Raw genomic sequence first — 18,282 nt, 5'->3', positions numbered from 1 at the left:
TTTGGTTTTAAGGGTAAACAGACAATTTGATGATCTTCACCTTTAGTTTTGGAGCATTTTTCACTATTTTCTGATATATTTAATGACCAACTGAGAAAATAATTAGGAAGATTACTAGATAAAGAATTGTTAGTTGTAGCTCCACTGTCCTGAATTATTAAAGGCCGATATCAGTGGTTTTATCCCATTAACTACAAGTTATATATACTTACATTGCTGTAAACTGGGGTTGTTGATTTCCAGTCGGTGAGAAAACTCTTTGCTCCGAGAGTAGATCAGGTTGGTGAATCTGACCAACTAATAACGAGTCATTCATTTTAATCAACAGCTTTTGTGAACAGTTGCAGATTTATTGTGTTCATTTTTGTTGTGAAATGTCTAAAATAAAGTCACTTTGATTGAACAGCTCCAATCTGCAGCTTTTGTTAGTCAGCTCAGGACATCTGAACACTGTAGGATGCTGATGATGTCGCCATTATTAGGTTGTTTTTTTTCTTCCATAAATTTATTTATTATATCTTGTTTACACAGGAAAGGGACCAGGCAGCTAGTTTTCACAGTAGTCAAGCCTTTGCCGGTGATTACTGAACTCCTCATTGCCTACAACTATGATAATTGCATTATATAATCAATTAAACAGCATAATTTTCATTAAATTTTCATTTTAATTAAAAATATTTAGATAGAAGTCCCATATATCAGCAGACTAATATGTTGAGGTAAGTTTTGCAAGTAGAGACACTGATACAATCATGGATAATTTAAAAAAGTGATTGGCTGATATCTAATCTTGAATAAAAGGCCAATTTTAGCCCGATACACTGGCACGCTAACAGTCTGACCGCTGCTCAGTTAATCCGTCGCTTCTTCTTCTTCTCCTCCCCTCAGTGGACCTGGCTGGAGGCTACAATCTGGGAACCATCAGCCACGACTCCAAGATCGACTGGCTGGAGCTCAATGAAACCGGCCGCAAACTGCTGTTCAGGGACAAGAAGCTGCGGGTGAGAATGAAACCTCGGCAGCCTGAGGGACTGAGAGGAAACAGTGACAGAGAGGCCTAAAGGCTACAAGGCAGAGAAGGAAAATGATAGACGAGATGATGATTAGGAAAGTAGAAAATATACTTCTGGTTGAAGTTACAGCTACATCCGTCACCTGAAACATGTCTAGAGGCTTTGTGTGTGTAGCTGCTGTATGTCATCCAGGTAGTATGATGGTCAGAATAAATGTACATGCATTCATGTACATTTATTTATGTGCTCTCAGGAAGTAGTTCCCAACCTTTTTGGCTTGTGACCCCTTAAAATGAGTTCTTTTCATGATTTATTGGACTATATCTCAGAGGTCTGATGAGATAAAGTTACCCAATAAAGGAAAAAAGTAAAGATTAGTCAAGTTAATTTTATTTATATAGCACCAAATCACAACATGGAGCAGACCCAACATTCCTCCATGACAAAACATCTAAAGATGAATATGAATCTGTGTATCATACATTGTTTTTTAGTTTTCCGTGAGGTTAATTGTCTCTCGACCCCTTCGGTTTATTTTGCGACCCCTAGGGGAGGTCAGACCCTAAGGTTGGGAACCACTGCTCTGGGGTCATGGCCAAATGGACCTGACGACAGTTTTCATAGTGAACAGTTTTCAGTGAAACAACATATTGCATTCAAAAATTCCAACATAGAAAAAAATAGAAACAAAAATTTGAAACATTTTTTCTCTTCTTTAAAAGTAATCTTCATATCTGATTTGTAAGTTTTAAGATAAAACTTTAACACTCAAAGTTTAGGGTTGGCCATGAAGTGCCAACTGTCCAAATACTTAATGTCTGGTCTGTATATTTGTGACACATATAAACAGTAAAATCATGCAGGTTACCTGCATTTCTTCTTCTTTTTTCAAATGACCAAATTCAGAGATACAATCAAAAATAACTAATAATAAAACTAATAGTTTCTGGCAGCGTTAGAGGCTCTCAGGTTGGTTGGTTCTGCTTTGGTCCAGACTGAAATATCTGAATCCTGTTGACTTTGGTGACCTCTGACCTTTCATCTGGTGTCCCCAGGAAGTTAATATTTCTGTTTCTTGGTAAAAATGTCTCAACAACATCAGTTGGACTGACATGATGCTTTCATTTCTCCCACTGGTTAGTAATTAGTAATAACTTTGGTGATGACTTTTCATCACATTTCATGCCACCATCAGGTCAGAATTTTAAGTTGTTTATGACTAAATACCTGCAAAAAACTCATTTCCATCATCCTCATCTGTCTCTTGTGTTTAGTGCCATTTAGCATGTTTGCAGTCTAACATGCTGAACAAAGACAGATCTAAACATTATATCTGCCAAACATCAAAATATTTCCAAGCTGTCAGGTTAAACGTCTCTTTAGCACACAGGAACTGATGGTATTTGTCGCCTAACCCTAAAGCGAAATTGTGCCATCATCCGTCGACAACTTCTAATGTTCTTTTCCTTTGATTTAAATAGAGAAACATGTCCTCAGTACAGGAATAAAACGTGTAGAAAAGGTGTATAAATGTTGTTGCAGTCGGAGGTGTTGCGGAGCTCTCTGAGAAGCTGTGTGCAGGATGAGAGCGGCGGGGAGATGTTGTCAGTCGTTGCCTCGGGTAATGAAACGGTTTGATGTCGAAGCCCAGGGGCAAAGACTCGCAGAACTCCGGTAATTGGAAATCCCTCAGTGGCGTCCAAGTTTTTACTCTAGTGAGACTTGCTATGACATTTACAGATTGTTTTATTTGAAATTAGATTCTCTTTCAGGTACAGATGTATAATTATTTTTTTAGTACAAAATTAATTTGTGAAACATGTATGTGTAACGGGGGACTATATTAACCTCACAGTTTATAATGCCCCCGTTAAGTTTCCTTTATATTGCTGATAATAGTGACAGCCTACAGTCTCTGCGTTGTGTTGTGATGATGATGATGATGGTTGACTCCAACGAAGACACCCAGACGCTCCGATGTCGATTCAATGATGTCTGTTTGTTGCTTACAAGCATTTCGGGATCTGGGGGATACAAGCCCGGTCTCAGTAAAACTATTTAACATAAATAAAATCATAATCAAAGGAAACTTATTAACAATAATAAATGATTTCTGTGACGAAGCTTAATAACCGTTAAATAACAAATTACAGGGCCAACGCTCTAACCTTGACCAGGATCAAAAACTCACTATATAATAGATTATTGATACAGATGAATCAGTTCACATAGATAATCACTCTGAATGTCAATATAATTATAATTAGTAATAAAGTCTATCACAGGTCAGCTATACATTATTATTTACAGGTTTCCAGTTAACAGTCACACACTCACCTGGTCTGACTTGTTCCCACGGTGATGCTTTATAGCTGCATCGTTACCATGGATACTATGTAGCCAAGTATTAAATATAAGATAACAGTATAAAATAATGAAAATAACACAAATATGTACACCTTACAACTATTAAATAAAGGTAAAATTACTGACAAAATTATATTCTATATTAAAAGATTTTGCTGTTAGACATAGTGAGCATTTAAAGCACAACTAATGTATTTAATGTAACATGCAAGAGGCAGATGTTACATCTGTAAGAGCAGCAGTGGAGGATGGAGAGGAAGGTTTCAGGCAACTAGAAATAGACAAATCGGTTTTGTGGTTCTTATGCATTCAGAAATACTTTTGAGTTGTTTCTACATGTTAGCTTGTTGTTTCTGCTGCACAGGTATATTCAAAACCTTTACTGTGTTTTTCTTCTCCTCCTTTTTTGTTTTTTGGGGTTTTTTTTTCTGCTTTGTACTGTTTGTTGTTGTGCTGTTGTATGTTTTGATTGTAATGGACTACAGATGCAAATTAGCTTCAAGCTAACTCTGGTGCAGTGCATCATTTATGCTTAATACTGCACACAATACTGCATCAAATCAATATAAAAAAAATATGTCACTGCTACAGAATAATCTTTAAGTATCTTACTCCTTTAATTAGGAACCTGAAGATGATACGATGTCTATTAACTGGATAAGAATTAAACTCAATAGACTCGACAGACTGAAAAGGATCTACGCTACTTCACAAGTCTTGATATTCATGTTCATAGCGTATTCTGCCAGTAAGAAATCATGAAAAGTCTGTTTTTTAATTTGAAACTTGCTTTGAACTTATCAACAGGCTTTTCTTCCTCATCGCATTAAAAGTTGTCCAGCTGAGGGTGAAACTATAGACGCAGCATTATTAAACATGGTGGTGGTGGTGGTGGGACGGGGGGGTAATTAAAGTAGCTGATTACAACAGCGGGTGGTCTTTCTCTCTCTCACACACACATTATAGAATCTACTTAATCTCACCTCATTAAGAGCAGAGTAGAACAGATTGCAGTTTAAGTATTCACATGTACCTGGTGGAAGTTAATCAACTCTGTTCAAGCCAAATGAGTTTGGATATGTCATGTAAACTTAAACTTCCTGCCAAGAAGAATAAGTACAATCATTGAGTTTAGTAGTAAATCTGTCTTAATATCTTTTAACCTCACCGGAGGCATGTTGCATTTCCCTTTGACAGAAAAAGGACGCATGAAGAGATGTAGGTTCAAGTAACACATTTACTGAATCACTGATTCAACAATAATGAAAACATATCATGTCCTCCCTCTTCTTCTTCCTTCTCAGCTTCATTTGTACGACATAGAGAGCGCCGTAAAGACCACGCTGCTCAGTTTCTGCTCATATGTCCAGTGGGTGCCCGGCAGTGACGTCGTGGTCGCCCAGAACAGGGGAAACCTCTGCATCTGGTACAGTATCGACAGTCCAGAGAGCATCACTATGTTCCCAATCAAGGTGAGACTCTATGATGTGTAAATGTGTTAATGTGTGCCTGTTTACATTACTGCCAACTATTAAATAAGGGCTGAAACCATTACAATCATCTCTCTGTCATGAACCTCCCATATGATGATGCTGTGGGTAAAAATGTTGAGGTTTTAAAAAGATGTCTTTGCTACAAAGGTTTTACAGGATTTAGTTTTTTTTTTTATGGTTTCAAGTTTTTATGCCCAAACTACTGGTTTTACTTGTACTTTCTTCAAGCTTTGTGTCTCTGAGCTGCTTGTGAGCGAAGTCTGTTTTTTGCGCTGCTGTCCCGGAGCAGTTCGTTGCCCTGGGCGGACAAACATTATGGAAACTTGCTCGTGTAACACTTGCTGATGTTCCCGTTAATAATAGAAACCAGGCAGAGCAGCCTCTTGCTGTTTTTCTTTTTGTAAAGGTGTATCAGTCACTATTGAGCCTGACATTTTTATTTTTAAACTTAACACAGATAGCTGTATGTGTGCAGGAGCTAATTACTAACTAATAATTACAACATCCCTCTCTGATATTCAGGTTTTACTTAGTTTTACCTCTTGTTCGCAGGGAGACATCGTGGATCTGGAAAGGGCAGATGGGAAGACAGATGTGATCGTGACGGAGGGCGTCAACACCGTGACGTACACGCTGGACGAAGGCCTCATTGAGTTCGGTACCGCCGTCGACGACGGAGACTATGACAGGTAGGATTGCTCCCACGCAAAGGTCCCATCGCCGACATCTAGTATGAAAAATGTGATTCAGTTTGACGGATGACTTCAAATCAAACATCCGTCCATCCCTCCTCCGTGTACTCGCTGCTTTTCTGGGTCAGAGTCACAGCGACAGCAGGGTGAGCAGAACAGGGCCAGATGTCCTTTTATCCTGCAGCTTCCTCCTGCTCTTCTTGAGGGTTCGTCAGCACTCCCAGGCCAGCTGGGAGATCTAATCTCTTTAGCGTGTTGTGATTTTTGCAGACCTCGAAAATGATGCTCTCGTGAAGCCTTCTTACCAGATGCCTAAATCGCTGTAACTGACCTCTCTCATTTTTTGGAGGAGCGGCAGCTGAATATCTCGCTCTAGCTCTGAATTCTGCCACACAAAGTAAAACCAGCTTTTAGGAGCATTCGGCTGCTAATTTTCATCACTTAGATCTGTAATTACTTGTAATGCAGTGACCACAGGTAAGAGATTGAAGGCTTTATATATATAAAGCTTCTGCATTCTCCTCTACTTGTGTTGTCTTTCCTGATTGAACTGGAACCAGTTTATTAACCAGCGATGACCTTTCCAACTAACCCGATGACCTCTGCTGTGGAGATTTGCTCTCTGACGCTCCGAAATCTTGCAGCAGCACCTCCTCAGCAGAAGATCTGAGAGATTGTAGAGTCCTTTTAGGTGTTCCCTTTTACATCCTAGTAGTGGTCAGTGTTTTCATCTCTGAACTGGTTTTCTTTACTATTGCAGTTGTCATTATTTTTACGTCCATTTTTCTTTCCATTATAACATTTTACTGTTTTTAATGAAACAAGACACATCCTTACATGTGTGACGTTGCACTTTACTCACAACTACAGGCTCCTTATTGTCTTTTTACTGTATCTGCTGATATTGAATACACTGTTGCACTGAAGCAACACATTTTCATTCCCCTGGACACTGAGTGTTGTGTATGAAGAGAATCACAATAAAGTCCACATCGAACCTTGAACCTCAAACCAATCCCCTCCTGAGTATTTTTTTTGACAGCGTTTGATGAACATATACGTTTCTGACTTTTGAATACACTTCTACACTGAAGTAGAGCAGATTTGCGCTGACACGTTATCATAAGTGACTCAGCTCTACTTCTGTGTGTGTGTGTGTGTACTTACTCATGTTGTAGGGACAAAAAGCAAGTCCCAATAACGTACATCATTAAAATTGTGTGTGTGTGTGTGTGTGTGTGTGTGTGTGTGTGTGTGTGTGTGTGTTTTTTGGGTTTTTTTGTTTTTTTTTTCACAGAGCCACAGCGTTCCTTGAGACTCTGGAGATGTCACCAGAGACTGAAGCCATGTGGAAGACGCTCAGCAAGCTGGCTGTAGAGGCACGCCAGCTGCACATCGCAGAAAGGTCAGGAAGACACACAGAAACACACACACACACACACACACACACACACACACACACACGAACCTCGCAAACTAATGTTCAAATGTGGATTAATTGTATTCTGTATCAGTCTTTACTGTGACTGAGACGTTTCTTCGGGACTGGACAGAAGGAAGACAACAAAGGCACCTTGGTCGCCTGGAAGGGAAAAATACACACTTATACACACACACACACACACACACACACACACACACACGGCAGATGGCTGTGTCCCTGCCTGACCTCCTCCTTTAACTTCATTAATCATCAAAGACAGTTTTTTTTTTTTTTTTAAATTTTCCATCATAAGCATTTTCTTCTTCTCTTCTCTCTCTTCTCTCCATCTTTATTTCTCTTTTTGAGAAACTTTTCACATTTGAATTCTCTGTCATTAATAATGCATATGCTGTTCGTTAGGCGTCGGCTTGATTTGCATAAATCATGAAATCGGGGAAAGAAACGTTTTTGTCTGGAGTGGGTACTGTTAATGAGGGAGAGAAGTGATGTTAATGAGGGAGGGAAGTGAAAAAGAGTCACACACGCACAGAAGGAGTTTTTAAACTTTTTTTTTTTTTTTTTATCTTTCATGACTTGTTCATTAATCTGATGCAACTGTTCGGAGAGAGTTGGTAATAACGTGGCCAAATGCTAAGACGTACCTTTTCATTTCTCAACCCACAGACTGTAGAATATCTAAAGGCTAATTAGACAAAAGCTCTAATTTATCTCAGTTCATTAAGTGAACAGTTTTTCACAGCTTTGCCCGACCAGTATTGCTTTGTTCCTTCACTGCGCTAAATAGATTCCTTCTTTGTTACTTCTCTCTCTGTCTTTATCTCCTGCTTACTTGGTTGTTGCAGTTTTACTGTTTTTTATTTCTCTTTTCTTGTTTAGGTGTTTCGCTGCGTTGGGGGACGTCTCTACTCTCCGTTTCCTCCACCAAACCAACCAGATTGCAGACAAAGTTTCGAAGGAAATGGTGTGTTTCAGACACGTAAAGATACAAAACACAAATCCTTAAAACTCCACACTGACCATGTGTATGATAGATAACAGCTAGATACCAATATTCTACACCGATATTATTGATATAGATATCAGTAGATTTAAATTTGGCCATTTTCACACATCAAAACTTAAATTATTCAATATTTCTTTAAAAGATTTATACATGTCTTGGTGGACGTGGAAACTTCAAGATTCACTAAAAGTCTCCACTGGAATTGATATTATTAAAATTAAATGTAGTTTATCATTAAAGATTGCTTTACAAGTTACAGTGTGTGTTAATGTGTGTTAATGTGTGTTAATATGTGCGTCTCTTTTGATCAGGGAGGAGATGGGACGGCGTTTTATCAAGTCCAAGCCCACATGGCCATGCTGGATAAGAACTTTAAACTGGCTGAGATGCACTACATGGAGCAGGTCTGTGAGATCTCAGATAACAGAACCCAATGACAAACTTTGCTTAGAAAGTCTATAGAAAAAAAAACTATTTATTCTCTAATTGCAATGTGCTGTTTAATTACTCGCAGGAGACAAAAATCTTGATTGTGATCGTGATACATTTTTGCAGCGTAAGTCAAATGTTTCATATCTTGTTTTCTGTGTTTCTGCAGAACGCCATCGATGAAGCGATAGAGATGTACCAAGAGCTCCACATGTGGGACGACTGCATCACTGTGGCTGAAGCCAAGGTAGGAATGACCTGACTGGAGTTATAGGGGTCGTAGTAACAGCAGTATTTAGTTATAGATTCATCTGTTGATTAATTAATGATAAAACAAGTAGAGCTGAAATGATTAGCTGATTGATTTAATGTCTCATTTCATTTTTTCAAGCAAAAATGCCAAATATTCACTGGTTCCAGGTTCCCAAATATGAGGATTTGATGCTTATCTTTGTCATATATGATAGAAAACTGAATATATTAATGATCAGATAAAACAAGCGATTAGAAGACCTCATCTTGGGCTCTGGAAAATAACATTGGGCTTTGTTTTAGACATAACAACCAAGAAAATGAATTGATAATGAAAATAATTAGTTAGTTACAGCCCTAAAAATGAAAATCACAGTTTCTCAGAGCCCAAAGTGATCGTCATTTTGTTTTTTCTTACTCCAACTAATCAAATCCCAAAGAAAATTCAGTTTACATTTATATAAAACAAGCAGAAAAGCAGCAATTATCAGAAATGTTGTTGACTAATTCTCTATTGATTGACTTATAGATTAATCAAAATTACCTGAAAAGTTAAAACAAGTCCACTCTCAACCCCTAAAATAACCTCAGGGCCACCCGGAGCTGGACAGCCTGCGGGGGAACTACTACCAGTGGCTGACGGAGACGAGTCAGGACGAGAAGGCCGGCGAGGTGAAGGAGAGCGAGGGAGACTTCCAGGGAGCCATCAACCTCTACCTGAAGGCCGGGCTGCCGGCTAAAGCCGCCCGCCTGGCCATCAGCCGGCCGCAGATCACCAACAACAGCGACACCGTCAGCCGCATCGCCGCCAGTCTCATCAAAGGAGAGTTTTATGAGAGGGTGAGCGGGTTAGGCGCCCCTTTTTCAGTTTCCCGTGTCTCTATTCGAGCCCCTTCCCACCTTTTGCGTCGTCTTCCTCTCTTCTTCTAACAGATGCCGGGAGACGAAAGGTATCAACAGAGGAACAACAGTTTTCTTTGTTTTTCACTTTTACACTCTGTCTCCCTCCATCTGCCTGTTAGTTCTCCGTGTTTCTCTCTGTGTCGCTGCTTGTCTGAGGACTAAATTCTTCTCTTCTAGCCATCTGTGTTTATGCAGCAGGTGGGAAAGAGACTTAAAGAGAATGAAATCTCAGAACAGAAAGTATCCTAACGGTGCAGGGTTTCATCAGTTAAGCCTCTGAAACTGAATTTTGTACTGTGGGACATTAAAAGTGAAACATAGGTATTAAAAAGGTATTAATACACCTGCTGATATGTTTGCAAGCCTTTTTTTTTGCCTTTATTAGACAGTAGAGAAACAGACAGGAAACAGGGAGGATCTGCACTCCATGTACCTCAGTCGTTACCAAAAATATCATTGCATACTGTAACATTGAGATTTCCCTGCACTGGGACAAAGAAGCTCAAAGTTCCAGTTTAAAGGCGCATAAACGTTTGTGTCCACGTGAATTGTGTGTTTTAAGAATTTCAGCATCAAAACATTGATTGAGGAGGTTTAGTGAATTCTCCACCATATCAGTGGCAAACAATCCTGACTTAGCAATATTTAATTTCCTCTAAGTAAGTAGATCTTTCTCTGTCTGTTGTGTCCAGGCAGGAGATCTGTATGAGAAGATCAGGAACAACCAGAGAGCTTTGGAGTGCTACTGCAAAGGAGGTGCCTTCAGGAAAGGTAAATCATCCGACATGTAGCTAGCTTTATTATAAATCTAATAAAGAATCTTTGCTGTATTTAAGTTAATACAAAGCCTGATGTATGTTGGCTGTATATTGTTGAGTGTAGGTGTACGGTAGGCGTATCTGATATAAAGTTTCTCCTTCCTGTTTCCTGTAGCGGTGGAGCTGGCTCGCCTCGCCTTCCCTGCCGAGGTGGTGAAACTGGAGGAGGCCTGGGGAGACTACCTCGTCCAGCAGAAACAGATGGACGCCGCCATCAACCACTTCATTGAAGCAGGGTACGCCGCGTAGGGGAGGGATGGAGAGAGAGAGATAGAGAGAGAGAGAGAGGAGTGAAGAGACAAAGATTCGGACAGATGGAGAGGGGGAACGATGATACGGAGAAAAAAAACAAAAAACAATCCAACAGAGATGGCCAAGACCATAATAGGGAGATGAGAGGAGATATCTTTAAACATGTATTCATGCTTCAAAAATACCAAATATAGACAGGTAGTCAGCACCCAGATTTTTATTCTTTGCAGGTTGAAAAAGCCACTAAACACTAAAACTATTAAATTAAACTTTAATCCTAACCTTAACCAAAAGTGTCTCTATTTCGGCCTAATGTCAGCCAATTAATAATATCAGGTGGGAGACCTTAATTACTATCTACAGAACATAATATTCAATCCAGAGTTTATGCTTATTTCATGAAATTTGCATACAAATATGCTAAAACGTATGAATTATCTTCCTCTCGCCCCCCGTAGCTGCTCTGTGAAAGCCATTGAGGCGGCCATCGCTGCTCGCCAGTGGAAGAAAGCCGTCCACATCCTGGAGTTACAGGAGGATTCATCAGCAGGGACGTACTACGTCAAGATAGCTCAGTACTACGCCTCCATGCAGGACTATGAGGTGAGATAAATATGGAAGAGAATGAAGATGTGTTGAACTGAACTAAACACAGCTGATCTACGACCTCCGTGCGATGATCACTGATGTATGCCGTATAGATGAAACATAATCAACAATGACGTGTTCTCGGTGAAACAGGCGATGTAATTGGTTTTGCTCTCAGTGGTGTGAACGAGCTTCACCAGCTTGACGACGACTTGTGCCCCTTTGTTCACAAAGAGGCAGCAGATATTTCTGGTCTTAGTGTCACAGTCGCACTAGAAAACTCATTTTGTTTCTGGAGTTGTTTGGCTAGCTTCAAGAAGATGTACAGTACGATGAGCGTAGGAGGACTCACTAATACCAAGCAAACACTACATGATAGGGTTGTGCCCAAATACAAATACATTATTCGGCAAAGCACAAATAGTGGGTTTTATACGAACATTTGTTTCATACAAATATTTTAAAACTGATTTGTTGGGGGTGTTCCCCAGAGATAAAGCTGAGCTACTGACACAAGCAAAGTGCTCTCAACGGACTCTCCATAACCTGTTGTTCCTCTTCTCCTTTCCACAAAGTTAGGTTGTAAAAAATAGGCAATAAATGAAAAATGCAAAGCAAGAATCACTTTTGAAGTTCCTCCCTACACGTTACACGGTGTGCTGTCTCTGTGTTATGGGTGTATTAATAGTTAGAGGTCTGTCTGCAATGAGATGATGAGTAAAGTTTTAGCTCAGTAGTCAGCGCAGTCGTCTATGATCTGGGAGACTCCAGTTCAAGACCCGATGTGCGGACCTCCTTCGTGAGGTAGTTCATGAACACTTATTATAACACTTTAATTTTCTAAAATTAAAAGTGTCATAAAAACAAAAACAGGATTTTTAAGCCTCTTTACACTTTTATTCGAATACAAATAATTTTGCTGCCTCAACAAATACAGATACAAATACAAATACTGGGCTCTCTGCACATCTCTACTACATGACTTTCAAAGTCGTCAGATCGCTTTACTGTTTGCACTATTTGTGTGCTTTGCTCACTACGTAACTGATCAACAACAGATGCATCACAAGATCCTTCACCAGGAGGAATCCCCGACGAGTTTGTCTGTCCAAAAACTATCGGCGAGTGACAATTCAGGACTACAATCGTCATTATGTATACACATAGAAACAGTTGTTAAAGCTACACTAATCAATATTTTTATGTTAACAATCTGTTGTGACTACATGTAATGTGAAAGGAGCCGCTTATACTGACCAGCTCAGAGAATTATCACCCGACTCTGCAGTTCCCCTCAGCTCTAAGAAGTGTTTTAGTGTTTTTTAGACAATTATTTTGGTTTTTATGACCAGCAGCTTAACTGTTTTAGTTATCAGTCTCACCGCTCTCATCAACCGCAGCAGTAAGCAGTGAAAAAGCACTAAAACTCTACTGTTCACTATCTGACCAACAGCAAACAGCAGACAGACGCAGTCAGCGACTAGCTAGTGAGCTTAGTGAAGCATTTAGCAAGTTAAAAAAAACAGATATTTCCTTCAGGAGTTGGTGCAGAACAAAATGGAGCTAAAAGAGCGTCAATGTTTCTCTGTGTCTGCAGGATGTGTAAATATGCTAACATTTTTATTTTATGTATTTTCAACTTTAGAAAATTAGACATCAATGCTGTGTTTACAGCACTGCCCCCAAGTGGCCCAAACAACAATAACAACAATTAAAGCAGCTCTGAGATTTTCTATTGTTGGTGACGTGATTTTATTAATTTTTCTTGTCAAACATGCCCACGGATAGTAGACATTTAATTAGCAGTAAACTAATTTTGACTTTTCTTAATAAATCCTCTTATTCATACTTCATAAAGATAATGTATAAACCAGACTAAACGCTGTTACAGTCGGCCTTGTGGACAGCAGAGTTTGACAGGACAGTGCAATGAAAACAGCCAGAGGGGATGAAGCAGGCTGTGACATTTTGCCACTGGCAAATAATTTCTGCACATCTCTCAGGGACATATATACAGTCACCCATGACACACTCATATACACACACACAACCCTGTACACATACACATTTCAACCAGAGAGTCAGAGCCCAGGATCAACTTTAGTTCAGTCCCTATAGTGCACAGCGGGGTTGCTTGAGGATGCTTTGGCAATAATGACAGGTTGGATGGTTGTAACAATAGTTACAATACTTGCCTGAATACCAGAAATATGAGGCTGTTGAAAGGGAGAAGAGAAAGCGAGAATTCAGGCATAAATACAAAGAAAGGCGAAAAAGAAGCGATAGATGATGGTGAAGCGCAGTGTGCTGTGCTTATTCTGATGAGCTCAGCTGAGCCAAACAGCCTCCACAGACTGCCAGGCTCTGAAAATAGCAGGCTATTTCAGTCTGTTTGCTCCACCGGCATATTCACAGAAAGTAATTAAGATAACAAGCTCTTTGCTCTTCAACTTGTGAAAGTTGCAGGAAAGTATAATTCAGTGCAAACTAAAACAATAAAGAGAGTTCTCACACACCTGTGATTTCAATAGAAAAATTATCCAGCGAAAACAGTGACGAGACAGGTTTTAATCAGGACGAACAAAATAGCAGCACGTACATTTGTTGCATAATAAATTCAATATCCTTTTTGCCTTTGTGTTGCAAAAATCTAGTTTGACGCTTCACCTTTCCTCCTCACAAATCTCTGAAATTCTTCCATCAACAGCACACCATTTTATGATCTTATAGGTACAAATACAGGCTCAGAAATGTCTTTCATAAGTGCTTTTTTGTGTTTTGATCACACCTTTTTAATATATTCATGTGCTGTGTGATGACATGATACTGTATTTTATTTTTGAGCTTGCTGAAGAAAAATATGAGCTGTATTTTACATTTCATGAGTGTGTGTCTGTGTGTGTTTTTATGTGTTAATGGCCTGTAGGTGGCAGAGCAACTGTTTGTGAAAGGAGGTCACATTAAAGATGCCATAGACATGTACACCACTGCAGGACGCTGGGAGGAGGCTCATAAGGTCAGTAGGGACACAAACTTCACACATATGTACTGTATGTAAAGTAAAAAGAAGAAATTTGACTGTTCTAAAGCCTAAAATGACAAATATTCATCATTTTCTCTGCTTTTACTAACCTCCATAGTCCTAAAAACTCTACCTTTGTTTCATCCTGAATGAGTCAGATTGAATAAATTCATATCAGAGGTGGATTTTTACAGAGAAATAATAATAAGGCTGTTGTTGTTGGATGTATTTTCTTGCAGTTGGCAGTGAAGTGTATGACAGAGGAGGAAGTTATGGCTCTGTATGTCAGCAGAGCTCAGGAGCTGGAGAGAGACGGGAAATTCAAGGAGGCTGAGAGGTAAATGCAGATCACTATATTTATAGTAATATGCGGCATCGTTGGCTGCATCGATCTCTGACCTCAATTATAGAAAAGAAAAGAAAAGTTTTAAAAGTATCTGACAGATGACAGGTGGTAATTTCAGACGCTGTTTTCACATGGCTGTCTGACTTTCCATTATTTCTAGACTAAAGCGCGGCGGTGCCTCACACGTCAAGTCTTTTATAAGTTACTCAAAGATAAAGAAGCAGAAAACAGTTAATCAGCTAATGATTGTGAGTTTGTTTCTGTGCAGGCTGTTCGCCACAGTGAAGCAGCCTGATCTCGCCATCACCATGTATAAGAAGAACCGGATGTTTGATGATGTTATTCGCTTGGTGGCCAAACATCATCCCGACCTGCTGACAGAGACCCACCTCCACCTGGCCAAGGTACAACACTGTGATCAAGACTACAATATGAACTCTAGTACCGGGATCAATAACTTGAGATTTAAGCTTTTGAGAATGCCCCCAAAAATTGCCATTTTACTTCTTTCATTCAACCTGACATTGTGTTAATTTTAGTTGATTTGTTGTTGGGAGTTGGGGTTATTTTGTTTTGTTCTGCTCTAATCATTCAGTGGTGAGTGATGTTTCTACCTTGCGTACCTGCTGACGTTCGCTAGGAGAAGTTGACTTAACATTTTTCACCTTGATCAAAGAAATATCCTGGTTTAAGAGAGATCTACTTAAAGGATAAGGCCTCCATTGTTGTCCAAAAACTATTAAAAACGCACATTAAAACCACACCGCTGCACTGAGTGACATGTTCATTCACCAGGAAGATCACAGTCACACTAGGTTTTTTTTTAGAAACAGCTCCAAAGACTTAAAACAGTGATGTTCATGTTTTCAGTTGTGTGTACGGCAGACGCCACTCATTTACAGAGCTTCGCTAGCTTGTTGTGCTACATATGAAAACTCTTGAATTTGTACTAAAATTATTTTCAGTGTACAATGTAGCACAATAGTCTGGCTCATTGACGTGTTTTTAATAGTTTTTGGACAACAGCGGAGGTCTACTGCACAGAGGAATAAGATATATCAGGCTTTGGATTCATTGATTATAAGAAAAATATAGAAAACCACCGGCTATATCCTCTGAATGGGTTTAACAGCTTCTGTAGCTGCTTTGATGTCTTCCAAGCTGTCTGTCACTATTTCTGTTACTAGTTCTCATGGATGTAGTTAGGTAGCTAGATACTTTTTGAAGAAAAATAACGTCACAATTCATAATCCCACCCACAAAACTCCAACAAATTGATTGATCTCCAACTGGTGAAAATAGCAGTTAATGAACACAACACCAAACCTCAATGACTCAGGGATGCAGGCAGTTATTCAGTGATTAATAGGTTCCTGTATTGCAGTGGCAACATTCATAAAGGAAAGACTCACTGTGGCGGTCATTTCCATATTTAAATTACATTTAATTATTTTGCCTGTTTAATAATTTGTAAGTAAGACAAAGAAATCCAAGACCGTATTCAGGTCATTAACAAAAATCCCAGCATCCTCAAATTCTTGTAGCTCATGTCAGATCAGTTTGCACAGCTCAGGCAGCAACGGATGAGAGAAATACACATAAATAAACATTAAATAAATAAATGCAAGAAAAAGATTCCCTACAAATCCAATAGAATTTCATCACTTAGTGCTTTTAGTGGGTTTTGTCAGCAGTTTTCCTTGAAAAAAACGTGCTGAAGAGATATGAAAGCATTATTACTATATTTCAACTCTACCTTAGTGCTCTTATTATCTACTGTAGATATAGTTGTGTTACAAATTTACGCCTCATCATTTTCTCTATAAAAATAATCAGTGTTGGATTGTGAGGCCTTGCTGTGCCTGATATATGTCGTATATTATGTGTTTCTTGTAGGAGTTGGAGGCTGAATCCAGGTTCTCAGAGGCAGAGTATCACTTCATGGAGGCTGAAGAGTGGAAGGCTGCTGTCCACATGTACCGAGTCAACGATATGTGGGAGGAGGCATACAGGGTACATACGGTCTACACTTGTTTTGTTGGCGTGCTAGCCGTTAATCCACTTACATTTCCAAGATAGTGAAGAGTTTTGTACGTCTATTGTCTTAAACCCCCTCACAGTTCATCCACATCCATCTCTGAGACGTTGTTGGTCAAGAATAAATAACAACAACATCAACTTGTCAGTTATACTACACTAAAGCTTCAGTGGTGGAGTTGTTTCAGTGACACTTGTACTTCTTACTAAAAATAAATACAATAAAATACACAAATTAAAGTTTCATGTCAGTCAAAAATGTTAACTTGGCTGTCAAACATGGTCTTTTGATTAGCATGGATTGAAAATATGTCTTTAAATGACGTTTGATTAAAGGCACAATGCATTGAATTTAAAAAAAACATCAGACATAAGTGTCCCTCAGTGGTAATATCAGAAAGACGCTGTAGGAGTCACTACTGATTCAATCCAAACACCAAGTTTTCTACAACAAAAAAAAGATGGCTATCACATTCCAATTCAACAATTAGAAAGAAGCTAAAAACTCACAGTTAAAGTAATAAAGAACGTAAAATAATCAGAGAAGAGATAAAACACGTTTTTATATTAATACTGCTTTTTTGTAGTAGAAGGTTATTTCAGCTGTGAATTTTTTTGTATAAATTTCTCATCATATAAATATATTGGCAGTCTGAAACAGTGTAATGCTTATTGCTTTATTGTAATATAGTTCCCTGAGTGATCAGCCCTCTTAGAAAGAACATTGCAACTTTATAGCAAAATGATTTTCTCTGGGATTATCTGTGGTAATGGATCAGAGAGACACACCGCTGAAAGACTCCCATAGTGATATATATATATATATATATATATATATATATATATATATATATATATATATATATATATATATATATATTTACATATATGTATACGTGTGTGTGTGTGTGTGTGTGTGTGTGTCAGGTGGCTAAGAGCCATGGAGGTGCAGGTGCGCAGAAGCAGGTGGCCTATCTGTGGGCCAGGAGCCTGGGAGGAGAGGCGGCCGTCAAGCTGCTCAACAAGTTCGGTCTGCTGGAATACGCCATCGAATCCGCTTCAAATAACCTGTGAGCTGCACCAGAGCACATCGACCCAGCACGTTCTACATATAATCTCATGATTCACTTTCATTCACTCGTATCTTGAGTATCGATTTGATCCATTTAAAAACTCAAAGGAAAATGCAGACATTTCATAACTGAAGAGGTTTTAGTGATTCTGTTGTCTGGCTGGAAATATTCAGCATTTAATCTCCATAAATGAATTAAAATAAAATCAAATAAAAATTCAAAATTACTGAGGTCCCTCAGCCATGATAGTCGATCAGTCCCATAAAGAGAAGTGTGAACTGTCAAGTTGCTCAGCTAAAGATATAAGCATATAAGAGAGTCTTGCTGATAACGACAGCAGAACATGTCCATCCCCCAGGAGACACATCTGCTGGGTTTAATAAGCTGGCAGGTCATCCATCCATCCATCCATCCAATATACAGTTATCGATTTTATGCTCTTCCTCTTCTCTCCAGGTCATTTGACTTTGCCTTTGATTTGGCTCGTCTTTCATGTAAGGAGAAGATCCCTGAGATCCACCTCAAACACGCCATCTACCTGGAAGATGAG

At 39.1% G+C, this 18,282-nt stretch overlaps 1 protein-coding gene across 1 annotated transcript in view; it reads left to right on the top strand.

The window, feature by feature from the left end:
* The window catches only part of ift172 (intraflagellar transport 172), a 45,880-nt gene that overhangs the window by 8,940 nt on the left and 18,658 nt on the right, over positions 1-18,282 (top strand). Inside the window, exons 15-31 of the mRNA XM_067572559.1 lie at positions 889-1,001; positions 4,685-4,852; positions 5,426-5,562; positions 6,863-6,970; positions 7,886-7,970; positions 8,324-8,416; positions 8,611-8,688; positions 9,285-9,533; positions 10,289-10,367; positions 10,530-10,650; positions 11,125-11,269; positions 14,181-14,270; positions 14,516-14,613; positions 14,891-15,026; positions 16,519-16,635; positions 17,587-17,729; positions 18,189-18,282. Coding sequence (XP_067428660.1) covers positions 889-1,001; positions 4,685-4,852; positions 5,426-5,562; positions 6,863-6,970; positions 7,886-7,970; positions 8,324-8,416; positions 8,611-8,688; positions 9,285-9,533; positions 10,289-10,367; positions 10,530-10,650; positions 11,125-11,269; positions 14,181-14,270; positions 14,516-14,613; positions 14,891-15,026; positions 16,519-16,635; positions 17,587-17,729; positions 18,189-18,282 — 2,054 coding nt within the window. The remainder of the gene's footprint in view (positions 1-888; positions 1,002-4,684; positions 4,853-5,425; positions 5,563-6,862; positions 6,971-7,885; positions 7,971-8,323; positions 8,417-8,610; positions 8,689-9,284; positions 9,534-10,288; positions 10,368-10,529; positions 10,651-11,124; positions 11,270-14,180; positions 14,271-14,515; positions 14,614-14,890; positions 15,027-16,518; positions 16,636-17,586; positions 17,730-18,188) is intronic.

This window comes from Thunnus thynnus, chromosome 18 (assembly GCF_963924715.1).
Source record: "Thunnus thynnus chromosome 18, fThuThy2.1, whole genome shotgun sequence".
NCBI classification, from domain to species: domain Eukaryota; kingdom Metazoa; phylum Chordata; class Actinopteri; order Scombriformes; family Scombridae; genus Thunnus; species Thunnus thynnus.
Note: the sequence above shows the minus strand (reverse complement) of the source record. Positions and strands in the feature narration are given on the sequence as shown.